At 41.4% G+C, this 14808-nt stretch overlaps 2 protein-coding genes across 3 annotated transcripts in view; one reads left to right on the forward strand and one right to left on the reverse strand.

The window, feature by feature from the left end:
- Positions 1 to 425: 425 nt before the first annotated feature.
- On the forward strand, positions 426 to 4348 carry LOC133279431 (glucose-6-phosphate isomerase-like). Its single transcript, XM_061473139.1, has 5 exons — positions 426 to 539; positions 1052 to 1127; positions 1208 to 1274; positions 3339 to 3378; positions 4322 to 4348. Exons 1-5 carry the CDS (start codon positions 450 to 452, stop codon positions 4346 to 4348), a joined length of 300 nt encoding a protein of 99 aa, XP_061329123.1. The 5' UTR covers positions 426 to 449.
- Positions 4349 to 10545: 6197 nt separating this feature from the next.
- Positions 10546 to 14808, reverse strand: part of LOC133279423 (Wilms tumor protein 1-interacting protein homolog) — a 93480-nt gene continuing 89217 nt past the window's right edge. For both annotated transcript variants that reach the window (XM_061473129.1, XM_061473130.1), the window contains exons 7-8: positions 13152 to 13220; positions 10546 to 10841 (exon numbers count right to left, since the gene is read on the reverse strand). In XM_061473129.1, coding sequence (XP_061329113.1) covers positions 10689 to 10841; positions 13152 to 13220 — 222 coding nt within the window. In that variant the 3' untranslated portion in view covers positions 10546 to 10688. The remainder of the gene's footprint in view (positions 10842 to 13151; positions 13221 to 14808) is intronic.

The raw sequence follows: 14808 nt of genomic DNA on the forward strand, positions 1-14808 counted from the left end.
ACTTAAACACTGCTGTTTGAAGTACTGAGCTTATGTATCATTGTTAGGTTAATCATTGTAGCTATTAGACTTGCTTATAGTTGTGTGATAAAACAGGTGAACAGAATAACCCACAATGTCTTGCTCACACAAAGAAAAAGGGGGGAATTGTTGCAGAATGGCTCTAAGAGCAAGGCCATGGAGCCTTAGAGGCCTTGTGTGAGCAAGGCAAGGGGTAGGCCTCACAGGTAACTGGAAACCGGACGTGGGAGGAGAATGTGGAGGAAGCTGTGTGGATCTAATCAATACTGTTGTGCCTAGGAGGCGTGGCTAAATACCACGCCTATATAAGTGAACTGCGCCACAAATAAAGTAGAAGTTTGTTTATCACCCATATTGGGTTGGCGTGTCTTGCTTCTCCTCGCCGCTTACAAATCATAGCCAACTTCCTTGCTCAGACTGAGGCCTTGATGAAAGGAAAAACTGCTGATGAAGCTTTTAAGGAACTTCAAGCAGCAGGACTGAGTGGAGATGTTCTGGAGAAACTCCTTCCCCATAAGGTAACCAGGCTTTGGCACTTGACAGCTTTCCTCTGACTAGATAACATGGTGGTCTGTTGCTAGCTGGAGTTTGCTAATGGAGCAGTACCCTCTGATGGCTGTCAAGTGCTACTGTCTTGACAGCTGTGAAGTTTGTTACAGGTTCTACCTTGTCAGGTCTTGCAGAGCAGTCTGTGAAAAGTATTCATGCTGAAGTGTGATTATCTGGAAGCCTTTTGAGACACTTTAGAAAAGATGAGGTATCTTAACACTGGCCCTAGGATATTAACTTGTATTTTACTTCCTGTAGACTGTAGTAGTAATAGTACTTGGAGGTAACATTTTGGCATTGTGCTTGTAATAAAACATGAAAATTATACCATTTTATGGTTGAAGCTGTTAGCCTTTAAAGTGTTCAGGATTTAGTTTTGCTGCTAATACAGCTAGTACCATGTGGGCTGTAAGGAAAATACAAATTTTTTAATCTAAGTTTTAGAACATACTAGATGAAAATGTAACTCTTGCTTTGAAAGGTCTTTGAGGGGAATCGACCAACCAACTCCATCATATTTACTAAACTCAACCCATTCACTCTGGGAGCCGTCATTGGTGAGTAAATAGATCTCTCATCTGTGAATGCTTATTGAGACTTTATCATAAAGTTAATTGATAAATCTTTCTGCTTATAGCCATGTATGAGCACAAGATATTTGTTCAAGGAATTGTCTGGGATGTTAACAGTTATGATCAGTGGGGGTAAGTATCCTTGATAAGTTTCTTGTATACTTAGACTGTGGTATTCCTTAATCTGTCATGACTTGGAGAAAAGACAATTATAAGTGTTAGAGCAAAGGCTTAAGAGTTTTAAATAGATTTGCAGTCACCATGTATCCTTGTTCAGCCATGCATAATCACTTTGTAGATATGACTTTAGCTAAGGACCTTTGCATTTATAGTATTTTTAATCAAATGAAGAGACAGTAATGAGTAAAATAGCAGGTGCAACACATTCTCAGAGTTAGGGAAAATAATTTCTTTTATAGAATGGGGAAAATTACTTCTAGAAACACTTAGTAGGCAGTTTGAATGGCATCTGTTAAGCAAAAGGCTGACTGCCTCTTAATTTTCCTATACTGGAGATACAAGACTGTTCTTGGCAGATATCTTCATGTACAGGAGCCCTAGGTCTAATGCAGACTGCACCAAGGCTCATGGTAGAGTTCCATGCAGAGAGCAGCAGCTTTATGAGGAGTTTGTCAGTCTTAAAATTAGAAGACTAATCAGGAACTAATCGAGTTAAGACCAATCTGTAGCAATATTAACTGTACAACATACTGCATAAAGACTTATGCAGGAGAAAGAGGGATTGGGAAATGAGTAAGATTTTTTTCAGGTGGAACCTGCTTTTATGTTGTAAGGGGTTATTTTGAAGAGCAAGTTTGCTCTACAGGCCTAGCATAGCAGTTTAAGCTGCCTTAAAGGCTGAAGGATTGCTGTCAGTATGTTTCTAGAGCTATACTCCACAGCAAATTCTTTAAAACATTGCAGTAGAAACTGTAAATAATGTCTAATAAAAGATGTCTATAGACAGCTATAGCTGATGCTGATCAGGAGTGGGATAGGACTAAGTACAGTTTTTACTGTAACACATGAAAGTCTAGAATGGCATCCAAAACTATGGAATGTGGGGATGCTGTAAAACCAGCTTAGTTTCTTGTGTCTGTTGGAATATTCTAGGTCCTTAGCCTGTGTGGCTGTAACTGTTGGACAGCATGCTGTAGTGTTGGGGAAGGCTTCCAGGCCTGCAACTTAGCTGTTGTTTATTGTCCTGGTGTTGCAAATCAGTGTTCTGAGTGATGACAGGTTCAACAGTGAATAATAGGAAGCTGAATGCATTCTGCATTGGGGCAGGCTGCATAACAAATACCGAAGGGGAAAAGATTGCTTAATTCTTGCAACAAAACATTATCTTCCGGCATCCTGTAATTTGAAAGCTGTCTGTTCAGCTAAGCAGCTGTGAGAACTCCACTTCATGAATAGCGCACAGTTAAATAATAACTTTGTCAATGTTGTGGTTTAAGCCCAGCTGGTGACTCGGAACCATACAGCTGCTTTCTTGCTTCCCCCTTTTCTTCCCACCTGCTCCAGGTAGGATAGAGGGGAGAATTGAAAGAACGTAAATCCCACAGGTTAAGAAAAGTCCAATAACTAAAGTATAATACAAAACTACTACTTAATAATAAGGGAAATAAGGGGAGAGAACATAAAACTAAAAATGGAAGGGGGGGGAGTGGGGGGGGTGGAAACCAACAATAAACAAGTGATGCACAATGCTCACCACCTGCTGACCAATGCCCAGCCTGACCCGAACAGCAAACTGGGCCTTCCGGGAAACTCCCCCTAATTTATATACTGGGCATGACATGCTGTGGTATGGAATACTACCTCTTTGGCTAGTTTGTGTCAGGTGTCCTGTCTCTGCTTCCTCCTGGCTTCCTGTGCCTCTCCTCACTGGCAGAGCATGAGACTGAGAAAGTCCTTGATTGGGGTGTTACTTAACACACCAATGTTTTAGTTGTCGCTATCAGCATTGTTCTCAGAGTGAAACTGAAACACAGCCCTGTGCCAGCTACTAGGAAGGGGAAAAACAACTTGCAGCTGAACCTAGGACAGTCAGTTATTTGGGGGGGGGGATATGACATAGCATCAGTGTTCACTGTAAAGTTACTTTGTACTGGCACCTATTTTTATTGTCAATGGCTTACAGTAATTACTGTAGGCTATTTCATTAATGTTGTTCTTCTGCTTTTATAAATGCAGAGTTGAGCTTGGAAAAGAGGGGCCTGGAGCAGGCTGCCAGGTAGGTGTTTTCCTTCCCTAGTACAGTACAGCAGCAAATAAAAACATGCATGTCTACTTCCAGAGTCTAATTTTGAGTGCTTGCAGAGGGCATGTAAGGAATGGTGATAGGGCAGTCAGCCTACAGATATATCATGAATTCCATTTTTTTCTATTTAGCTTAATTCTGTCCTTGTATCCTTAGGACTATAGCAGTCATAGCTTTTTGATATGTGAGCAATCATAGGCCTTGTAAATGCTGTAAGTAAAATAAGGTAAATTCTTTCGTAGCAAGTAGAAAAACAAATGAAAATCCTTTTCTGGAGTTGTGGCAGAAAGCAATAGGGAGCTGGAGGCAATGGGATGAGCTGAAGACAAGCTGGGGGGGGGTCTGGAGAATTTCTTTGGGAGTGGTAGAAAGTGTATTGTGATCAGGGAGTGCTGAGCTGCAGCTTGTGGGGGTGTGCACAGCAGGGGAAGAGGAGTCAGGAGGTAAGGGAAGAGGTTCTGGGCAGAGAGACAGGATTTCCTGGGACCTAGACCTGAATAAAAAGGTGTGCTTGGAATTTGTAAGGTGTCTGTTTGTTGTTATTAGTACCAGGTATTTATATCAGAGGAGCAGGGTCTGGGTATGCTCTCTTTAAATAAGGAGAGCTGCACCAAAGAAATACCCGATTTCCATTTTCAACTTTTTACTCTGGAGTGGTGCAGCCTGGTGCTGAGTGCTTAAAGATAAACTAAAACAGATATAAGCAAAATTAACTTTTTTAGACTGAAGTTTCTTCAGGCAATACAGACATTTTAGAAAGTAAGCAGTTAAGCAATTGACTGGTTTGGTTGTTGTTTTCTGTTGGGTGGGTTTGTGTTTTTTATTTTATTTTTGTTTTGGGATTTTGGGGGGGGGTTGGGTAGTTTTTTGGTGGTGTTGGGGGGGTTCTTTTTTTTTTTTGTTTGTTTTTTGGCAGGGGGTTTTAGAGAAAGAAATCCTGTAGAACTGGCAATTAATTTGATTTTCTATTCTTTCAGATAAGCGTGGTTGGTCCTTCTTCTCTCTATGCTACCTAAACACACCTTATGCACACAAATATGTAACCTGGCTTAGCCTTCATTCATTCAAAAGTGGGAGAAGTTCCCGAAGTCCATTAGCTTTAACATAGGAAATACGTAAGCCTTTCTAATACTCCTGTTCGTTAATTTATAAAAAAAACATTCTAATAATGCTGTCTGAAAAAGTAAAAAAGTATTTATGATCTCTGGTTTGGCTTCACTTGAGTATTCATTTTTTTAGATCAATTCCCCTAAGGCAAACAGTAGCTTGTCATGCCCAGTATATAAACTGGGGGGGCGATAACCAGAAGGCCCGATTGCTGCTCAGGTCAGGCTGGGTATTGGTCAGCTTGTGGTGAGCAATTGTAATGTGCACCACTTCTCTCATATTCTTATATTCATATTCTCTCCCCTTGTTATTCCACTTATCATTATTGTTATTGGTGGTGGTCATAATACTGGTTTTGTATTATACCTTATTTACTGGTCTGTTCTTATCTCAGCCCATGGGATTTTCATTGTTTCGATTCTCCTCCCCATCCCTTTGGGAGCAGGAGGGTGGGGGCGTGCATAGAAGTGGGGGAGTGAGCGAGTGGCTGCATGGTTCCGAGTTACTGGCTGGACTTAAACCACAACATGGGCTTTTTTGGATTTTTTTCAGCCACGAGACAAACCTTTATGAATTTGTTGTTAAAAATCTTTTTGGATAGATACTTATTGTTTCTTGAAAAGCAGCTCTCCATGTGGTTTCTTTCTTTTTGTACAGTTTTCAGTTCATACTTCTCCTTTGCTGGTTATGTGAGCACAGTGATTTATGTTATCTAATGCAGTGTATTTTCTTCCAATGAGACACAGACTGGCAGCACAGGGAAAATGCAGGCACGTGTTAGTTATTATGTGCTCTTAAACAATACGGCAACTTATTTTTGTTGTCCTAGTGTTAAATGAATAGATGTCAAGATACTATCCTAGCGCTCAAAGCAGTTCTCGAGTTTTGAAGAGTAAGAAAATATTTTGGGTCTTCTGGAGTTTTACCAAAAATTGTAGTTATCTCCATAGCTTTTAAAAATACATAATTCATCTGATGATAAGCCCAGTAGTGCTGACTGAGGAATGACCTGCAATTTATTTCAGAAACAAATGCCCTCTGCTTAATGTGTGTCACTTTCATGTCCAGCTTAGGCATCCAGAGAAGACTGTGTCCTACTCAACATCCAAGTTGTGCAGACATCTGGTAAGGTGAAGTGCAGGGCTAGCAAAAAGCACTCCTGAATAATCTGCATGCCAGATTTAGCATTCATCATGCAACAGCTTCCAGTTACACACTTCCCTGTGGCTCAGATACCATGGCAGGGAGTACTGCAACATTCTATTGACTACATTTGTGTCACCCATGTGATGAGGCACTGTGAAAATGCTTTCACAGAATCAGACAATAGTTAGGGTTGGAAAGGACCTTAAGATCATCTAGTTCCAACCCCCCTGCTATGGGCAGGGACACCTCACATTAAACCATACCACCCAAGGCTTCGTCCAACCTGGCCTTGAACACTGCCAGGGATGGAACATTCACAACCTCCCTGGGCAACCAATTCCAGTGCCTCACCACCCTAACAGTAAATGATTTCTTCCTTGTATCCAATCTAAACTTCCCCTGTTTAAGTTTTAACCCATTACCCCTTGTCCTGTCGCTACAGTCCCTAATGAAGAGTCCCTCCCCAGCATCCCTATAGGCCCCTTTCAGATATTGGAAGGCTGCTATGAGGTCTCCACACAGCCTTCTCTTCTCCAGGCTGAACAGCCCCAACTTTCTCAGCCTGTCCTCATACAGGAGGTGCTGCAGACCCTTTATCTTCCTTCTGGCCCTCCTCCAGACTTACTCCAACAGTTCCATGTCTTTCTTATGTTGAGGACACCAGAACTGCATGCAGTATTGCAAGTGGGGTCTCACGAGAGCAGAGTAGAGGGGCAGGATCACCTCCTTTGACCTGCTGGTCACGCTCCCTTTGATGCAGCCCAGGATATGGTTGGCTTTCTGGGCTGTGAGTGCACACTGCCAGCTCACGTTCATTTTCTCATCAGCTAACACCCCCAAGTCCTACTCCGCAGGGCTGCTCTGAATCTCTTCTTTGCACAACTTGTAGCTGTGCCTGGGATTGCTCCAACCCAGGTGTAGAACCTTGCACTTTGCATGGTTAAACTTCATAAGGTTGGCGTCAACCTACCTCACAAGTGTGTCAAGGTCCCTCTGGATGGCATTCCTTCCCTCCAGCATATCAACTGAGCCACTCAGCTTGGTGTCATTGGCAAACTTGCTGAGGGCACAGTCAATCCCACTGTCCATGTCACCGACAAAGATGTTGAACAAGACCAGTCCCAACACCGATCTCTGAGGGACACCACTCGTTACTGGTCTCCAGCTGGACATTGAGCCATTGACCCCAACTCTTTGTGTGCAGCCATCCAGCCAGCTCTTTATCCACCGAGTGGTCCACCTAAGAAATTGATGTCTCTCCAGTTTAGAGACAAGGATGTCATGTGGGACAGTGTCGAATGCTTTGCACAAGTCCAGGTAGATGACATCAACTGCTCTACCCCTGTCCATCAGTTCTGTAGCCCCATCATAGAAGGCCACCAAATTGGTCAGGCAGGATTTCCCCTTAGTGAAGCCATGCTGGCTGTCACCAAGCACCTTGTAGTTTTTCATGTGCCTTAGCATGCCTTCCAGGAGAATCTGCTCCAGGATTTTGCCAGGCACAGAGGTGAGACTGACTGGTCTGTAATTCCCCGGGTCATCCATTTTCCTCTTCTTGAAAATGGGGGTTATATTTCCCTTTTTCCAGTCATCGGGAACTTCACCTGACTGCCATGATTTTTTTAATATAATGGCCAGTGGCTTAGTATCTTCATTTGCCAGCTCCTTCAGGACCCTCAGATGGATTTCATCAGGTCCCATGGACTTCTGTACATTCAGGTTTTTAAGATGGTCTCAAACCAGATCCTCTCCTACAGTGGGCCTAGGATCTTCATTCTCACAGTCCCTGGTGTGGTGTGGTCAGAGCCTTTGCCAGTGAAGACCAAGGCGAAGAAGTCATCAAGAACCTCAGCCTTCTCCAAACCCAGGGTAGCCAGTTCTCCCGATAGCTTTCGGAGGTGGCCTACGTTGTCCCTAGTCTGTTTTTTATTCGCTATGTACCTATAGGATCCCTTCCTGTTATCCTTAACATCTGGCCAGCCTTAGTGCCTTTTTGTTTTTTTTTTAAATTCAAGGGCATGAATTGCTCATTTTGAATGAATTTTTAAAAAATTAGGAGAGTGAGAAAATAGCATGTATGTGAAGGCCCTACAGAAATGTAGTACATCTGTTTCAAAGCACAGAAGTTCAGACTAAGTCCCTAAAACAATTGTGCTTGTAAATTCTGATTGTGCAAAAGAAAAAATTGTCAAAATAGCCACTGTGTGAAAAACACCAGAAAATTTCATTTCCAAATGTTGTCAGTTGTATTTTGCAAAGCCAGGATGACAGAGCTGTAGAGCAGGCCTCTTTGAAGAGGATATCATGACACTAAAGTAGAGGCTTGTGAATATTGTGATTTTTCTGAGTCACTGGGGGAATGAGCATCCCTAAAGGTGGCAGACTGACCAGCTTGATGGAAAGGAAACCCACTGAACGTGAGGAAACCAGGAAGAAACTGGTTTTTGTACTCTTTCCCCAGGCATTCGCTTATGGCTGTGGAGACAAGATACCAGTGCCAATGAACCTTTTGCTTGATAGATAAGAACTTCTCTTGCAGGACCACCTGTGTGCAGAATACAAATGTAACCAAGCTCTCATCTGTGCCATGAAGCTGAAGACAACAAAGTGGCAAAGAGCTTCATAAAGGTAAGATATATAAAAAAGCATCTCTGATCCTATGAGAGCTCTGACTGTGGTTTCTGAATTACTGTGACTTAGCAAGAATATCTAGAAAATCCCATCCCACCCCCCATGTCTGAGTGCTTTAACATTTTGCAAGTTCATAGCCCAGGCAGTACTCCTCTTCTGGAACATTCTAAAAAATGATGTGAGCCTTGAGAAGGAAGTGTTCCTCAGTACTGACTGTCCTACATGTGAACTAGCCAGACTGGTTAAAGCTTAATTAAAAATTGCCAGAGAGGCTAAATTCTTTTCTAAGTGCAGCTGCAAAACCTTAGCTGTGGGCATATTTTAGACCTTAATTAGTAACACTTGTACTGGAGGACCAGAATATTTCATGAATGCAGCTGTGATCAATTAATATCAGTTAGGCATTTCTGTAGGCAATACAGGGGTCTCCTGAAACTTGTTTTAGTGCCCATCTACATTTAAAAAAAAACCCAAACCAATTTATATGCATCAAACTACAAAAATCAAAGATCATTAAAAAGTGTCTTTATTGAAAAAAAGCAGATTATAGCGTCTAAGGTTAAATGAAACTTCTGACTTTAATATTAAATAACTTAAAATGACAGCAAGTAGCTGCTTCTTTAGATAAATAAATCTACATTTCCCAATTTTTTTCTTCAACAATCAAGGGAATTAAACACTGAAACAGAAAACCACAATTAATTCTAAAGACTAAGACAGAAGCATATTGAAAGGTTTTATGAAGATACATATATATACACAAAAGTAGTTAAACTAATGTATATTTTCAGTATGTAATCTATTTACATGATATACAAACTGGGAATTTATATACTTCCTACAAAACAAAAATCAACACTGGTCTGAGTTCTTGGAAGAAAACATAAATATTTCTCAAATGAAAACTTAATTTAAGTCAAATTATATACTGTAGTTACGGCATTAGTTATAAGATGAATCACAAACTTAAACTTTTCTTGAAGCACCAGAAAGCAGCTTTTGTCTCCTTTAGAACTTTGGTTTACTTTGCTACTCTGGAATTTCTGGTCTTAAAGAGCTCCTCTTAACATGTTTTTTCCTTTTGAAGCTCCACCTTACTAAATATATACACACACATGCACACAAGTGAAAGGAAAAGGAAAGAAACCCAAACAAACCCTCTTTGAAAGCTCAATTATATGAGTACATTCTTGGTATTTTTTTACATTATTATTTTGGTCCTTTCTTTGGAATGTGTACTCCAGTGTATGAGGGACTCTGAATTGCCTACAACAGCTTTGTGCTGTAGGGACTTTATAACATTCCTTACCAAAATGGAAAGGTGTAGTCCTGATGCAAATGAGAACAAGTTGTTATTGTTTTAACTTTATGGAAATAGTGTGAAAGTACAGTAAAGGCCTCTAAAGAACAATCGCATCATAAAATGAACTCTAGAAAATTTACCTCTGTGTTGAACTGATTTAACATAAAAAATACTCCTTAAGAAAATCATTAAGAGAAGCTTTCGCTTCACAAAGCTGAAAAGATAATACAAAACCCACTGTCCCCTCTTTTTTTAATAATATATCAGCATACAGCCATAAAGTTGGTAACAAATGAAGTCTTGTATAAAACAAGTAGTATAAAGACAAGTGTACCTTTGCATAGAAAGGGGCAGCTAACCCTGTTAAACAAAAAACAGCTTCGAAAGATGAATTCTTTAGTAAGTGCCAAATCATCAAGTTGATATGAATGTATTTTGAAACCATGGCTACAGTTGTACATTGCAAGCAATTACAGAGGTCTGTAATTTCTTCAACTGCTATGACCCTGCATGTGCCAACTTTTCTGATATAATCCTCTGTAACATAGTTTTTATAAGAGATGCTTGCCATATTTCTTCAACAAGTTAAGTAGTCTTTGGATGACTGTGGAACATTGTAGGACGGAAAGCTGGACTGATGCTTCTTCAGAGAATGCTATTATTTAACCCATGCAGATAATGTCCTTACTAAAACCACTTGTTTGCTTCCTAAGTTTTAAAAAATGTGAGCCTGTATTCTCTAAGACCAGAATTCAATAAAACTAGCTAAAATGTTAGCATTTATCTTATCGTGCTTGCTGCAATATGATAAGGTGCTAACTTTTGGAAAGTAATTCTACGCTTACTTGGGTGAAATCTCCACTGGAGGAATGTGAGTAGGGATTGCAGAACAGCCCTTTATACCACTGCTTTAGAAATGCTGCCATTTACAGTTACAGTTTAGTGGTAATGCAGAAAAGGAACCCTCACCTCTGATTTTAAAAATAAATAGCTGGTTTAGATGATTATTACTGGAATCTCATCTTTAAAGGAACAGGAAAGTAATTTTTAGATTTGTCTTCTCTTTCAAATGGCTTACTGGTAATGGAAATGTCTTTCAGAGTTCTGTGATATGCATCGGATAGCTTGGAGGTGGATGTGATGGCAGTTCAATATTAAGGCGCCTGATATGACAGCCATGGCAGAGCAAGTGGCCCTCTAATGGATAACAACGATGGCCTTCCTCATCATTGAGCTGCAAGCCACAATCCTAGAAGAAACATATACATCCCAGGTAGGTCATCTCACAATGTTGACCTACCCAGCATAAGCCTGAGAGCTCCCTCCCATGCCTCTGAAGCCAACAACCTCAAGAGTTTTTGGCAGGTGGACCATGACTATCTCATATTAAGCAAAATGATATTGCTGAAATCAAACAGGACCCAGCTTTTTTTTTTTTTTCCCTGTTGTTTTCCATTCTGGTCTTTTATTTTTCTAATAAATGTTGATGCAAATCAAACAAAAAAAAAACCAAAACAGGCCAAGGACTGACCCTGACGCATACAACCAGGAAGAGATTAGGACAGAGAAGGAGCTAATTTTGCAACAAGGCAGCAGGCAAGAAATGGAGTAGCATAAGTAGAGAATGAGAGTGAATGGGGAAGAGGGGGAGATGAGACATGTTTTACATCTGAAGCAGGGCTACACTTTCTGTAATTTGGAATTTAAAAAGTTTAACTTCAAGGCCAGTGGTCCATCTTTACCCCTGGAACCAGAACAGGGACAAAATGGATGAACTGTAGTGGAGGAACAGAGATAAAAAGAACAACGATCCTGCCTGCTATTATGTATGCTGCAATAGAGACAATCCTGGTTTTCAGCTGTCATCATTATAATTTGGGTGTATAGGTCACTTCAGTATTGAAAACTGATGCCAAGTTTTTAATTGGACAAAATGTATGATTTTTTTTAGATTTCATAGCTCAAGTTAAAATCCTTAAAGTTTACAATGCTGAAATAAGAATGAAAAATGGGTTTTAAAGTAAGCTTTAAAACTGGAGTGTTAGTTTAGGGAGGCTTTAATCACAGTTTCTGCCAAGGTAGTTTTGTAATCCTTTATGTGATATTTAAAATTCAATTCCTCATTAGAATTCACCAATTTTAGATACTCTACAGATGCACCAAGTGTTCATACCTTTTTTCCCCTCTCCAGAACTGGATTCCTTTTCTGCAGTAAGAAAGCATGCCTTCTCAGTGGATTTCAGTTTTAGAATGGGGGCATATTGATCTATAAACCTGCTTAAAGTTCTCAGCAGAAAAGTGGTTGTACAAGAAAGAGATGATGTAGAAAAGCAGCAAAGTTTCAACACTGCCCACTGACCTTTGCATGGCCACGAGGTTATGATGACTTTAACAGCATTTCAGAAGTGGCTGGCAAGTTGTCAGAGCCTTTTCAGAAGTCTCCATGTGAATACCTCAAAATACTGGCACTGACTTTTCTAGCATGATTCTGGGACAGCAGTGACCCAGCATGTACAACTTGAGAACCTGATTTGAGACCATTAGGCAGTAATTGACCCCTGTTAACACATGGCTAACCTCTGATTTCTGTACATAAATGCGCTCTGCCATTCTGGGCAGATGTGGAAGCAGCTTGATTTGCCTCAAACTGGAAGGAGAATGGGGAAATGAATAATGAAACAGAACTGAAAATAACCCCCCATTAGGACATTCTAACATGAAGTCAGTAGCCTGAGAGAGGAGGGAGCTGTCATCTTAGGTGAAGCCTGCACAAAGCAATAGATGGGGAAAGGAGGAGGAGGGAAGTACAGCTCTCCAAAATAGTGTGATTTCCTGTGCCAATTTCTCGTTAAAATTTAATAGAGAAGGATGGAGTATCGGGTATCTCTGTTGGAAGGAGACAGCTGAGTGGATGGGGTCTTCCTTACATTTAGATTCATATACATTTCAAGATGCTCTGAATTTTGTTTTTTTCTCCCTCAATTGGAAGTCTCTTTGTAAAACCTTTTTTGCAAATGTGCATGGAAGATAGCATTGCTGCATTTCTGCCTCTGCTGCTAAGACAGGTAGCACAGTTAGTATCAGTGTGGATATTTGCTTGTTATATCAGAGTGCCAAGCCTACTGCAAAAGGGGAGTTTTGGGTTGATCCCAAATTAAAGTTTGTTCCCCTCCTCATGCCTCTGGATGCAGAGCTAGAACTGAACTCAGCTCTCCTCTCCAAAGCAAGAGCATTAATCCCACAACTTGATCTGCTCCAATAAAAGTTTAATTTTTCTGCACAAAAAGGAACTACTCCCCAAAAAGTAATATAGTGGTATCCCTATCTCTTTTCTACTAAACCAAAACCCAAACTGATTTGGTACTGGGGATGGCAGCACCACTTGCAGACCAGCTAGCACTCATCACTCCCTCTGCCTCCCTCCAGGAGCTGTGGGGCAGAGCCCTACCTGCCCAGGTGTGCAACACCCAGCAAGTGCACCTTGAGGTGCGAGTCAGGCACCTACCAAGAGGCTGCTAGGTATTAGCAAAGCCTTGCCATGAGGCAGGCTGGAGCTTACCTCGCAGTGATAACACTCCACATGGTAGTCCTTGTCCATTGACACCACGCGAATGGTCTCCTCGGAGCCCTGTTGGGGAAGCAGAGAGAAGGTAAGAGTGGGCTTTTAAGTGGTGTTTTCTCAATCTTCTTTCAGTGCCCAGCCTATTGCTTTGCAGAGCTGTTTCCCCGAGGGATCCCCTCCCTCCTCCACAGAGAAGGGCTCTGTGACCACTGCGGGGGTCTTGTCCCTGGTGCACAGCCCTGCACCACTGGTTTTGCTGTTTAGGAGCAGCATGGGTGTCTGATATATCTAAGCTGTAGAGGTAATCTGGGAAGTGTAGCCAATACTTTATCCTCAAGGGAGAAACTTGTCTTGAGATCAAATAATTTTCCAAGGGCACCCAGGTTCTGAATGAATTACCAGCCAAAAACTATGATCTGCTGATTGGATAATTTTTCCTTATAGACATCCTGGCCTGAGTTTTCCAGGACTTGTATTCCCCTCAAACCATCTGCTGCACAGCTATTTTGCTAATGCACATGTATGTGCTCCATAGGGAGTTACATACCAGTCCATCAGGTAATTATGTGCACAGGCCAAAACCTCAGCATGAGGGTGGGTGCAGTGAAGTTGTATAATTACTGGCTGAGCCCCAGGCCCTGCAGAGCAGCCTATATCCTTCTTGTAACCTCACAGACTCCCTGATCCACTCTGAAGCCTCTGAAGTCAGAGCTCATTAAATCTCTTGATCTCTTGTCTTGCACTTTTTCCAGTTCCAGGTGTCATTTAGAGCATCAGATATAATGTAAACTATGTCTGAGAGAAGCTATGGGCAAGTTAGTACCTGCACTGCTAGACCTGAACTAACCTAAGAAACCTCCATGGGAACATGGAGTCTATCCTGCTAGACATCAGATGAGTCAGCAGTAAGACTGCTTTTTCTTTCCCACCTGTTGTTTTTCTTTGTAAGTAAGTTTGTAAGACACAAATCCAGTGAAATTTACATAGGGGTTTTCTCCTCATATCCCATCACCAGAAAAAAGTTCTGGCTCAACTTTTATGAGGTTTTGAATTATGTGAGACCTGGCCATGTAACAGAAATAATAATGACAAATGAGAGTAACATGCAGAGTGATGGAGGTAGGCATGCTGAGAAGCTCTAGCCCCAGGCACAGCAGCTTATAGGATGTAAGCTCTATAAACTTGACAAGAGGAAAAGGAGGGAGGTGCTGAGGCCTCTGCTTACAAATGATCTAGTCAGTGAGCTCAGCAATGGGAATTCAGAGAGTCCTTCACCCTGAGTGTCTGAGGGAGCACCACTGCGGGCAGGCAGAAAAAGGATGTCTTAATGCAGAAGTCTTATCGTGCTAACTGTACTGTCAGGATAAGCTGAGGTTGCAAGTATATCTTCACCTGGCTTCCCTCTTAGCCAACTTTTCTGCTGCCTTCTCCACCCTTGTAAGCACTTTTATTACATTGCCACCCCAGGACAAGAGACTATGTGGCCTTCTCACAGGATCAGAGTAAACCTCAGCTGTCTTTTCAAATTTGAGCATCTTGACAGATACACATCAGAAATGCAGATGTAGCAGACAAGGAAAATTTCTACTTGAGCTAATAGGAGATTTTTAAAATAAACAGGGCTTCTTAGGTTGCTCTTGGAGCCCCAGTCAGA

This window comes from Pezoporus flaviventris, unplaced genomic scaffold, assembly GCF_033815535.1.
Source record: "Pezoporus flaviventris isolate CSIRO_AGI_PZ_B2104156 unplaced genomic scaffold, CSIRO_AGI_Pfla_v1 ptg000077l, whole genome shotgun sequence".
Lineage (NCBI taxonomy): Eukaryota > Metazoa > Chordata > Aves > Psittaciformes > Psittacidae > Pezoporus > Pezoporus flaviventris.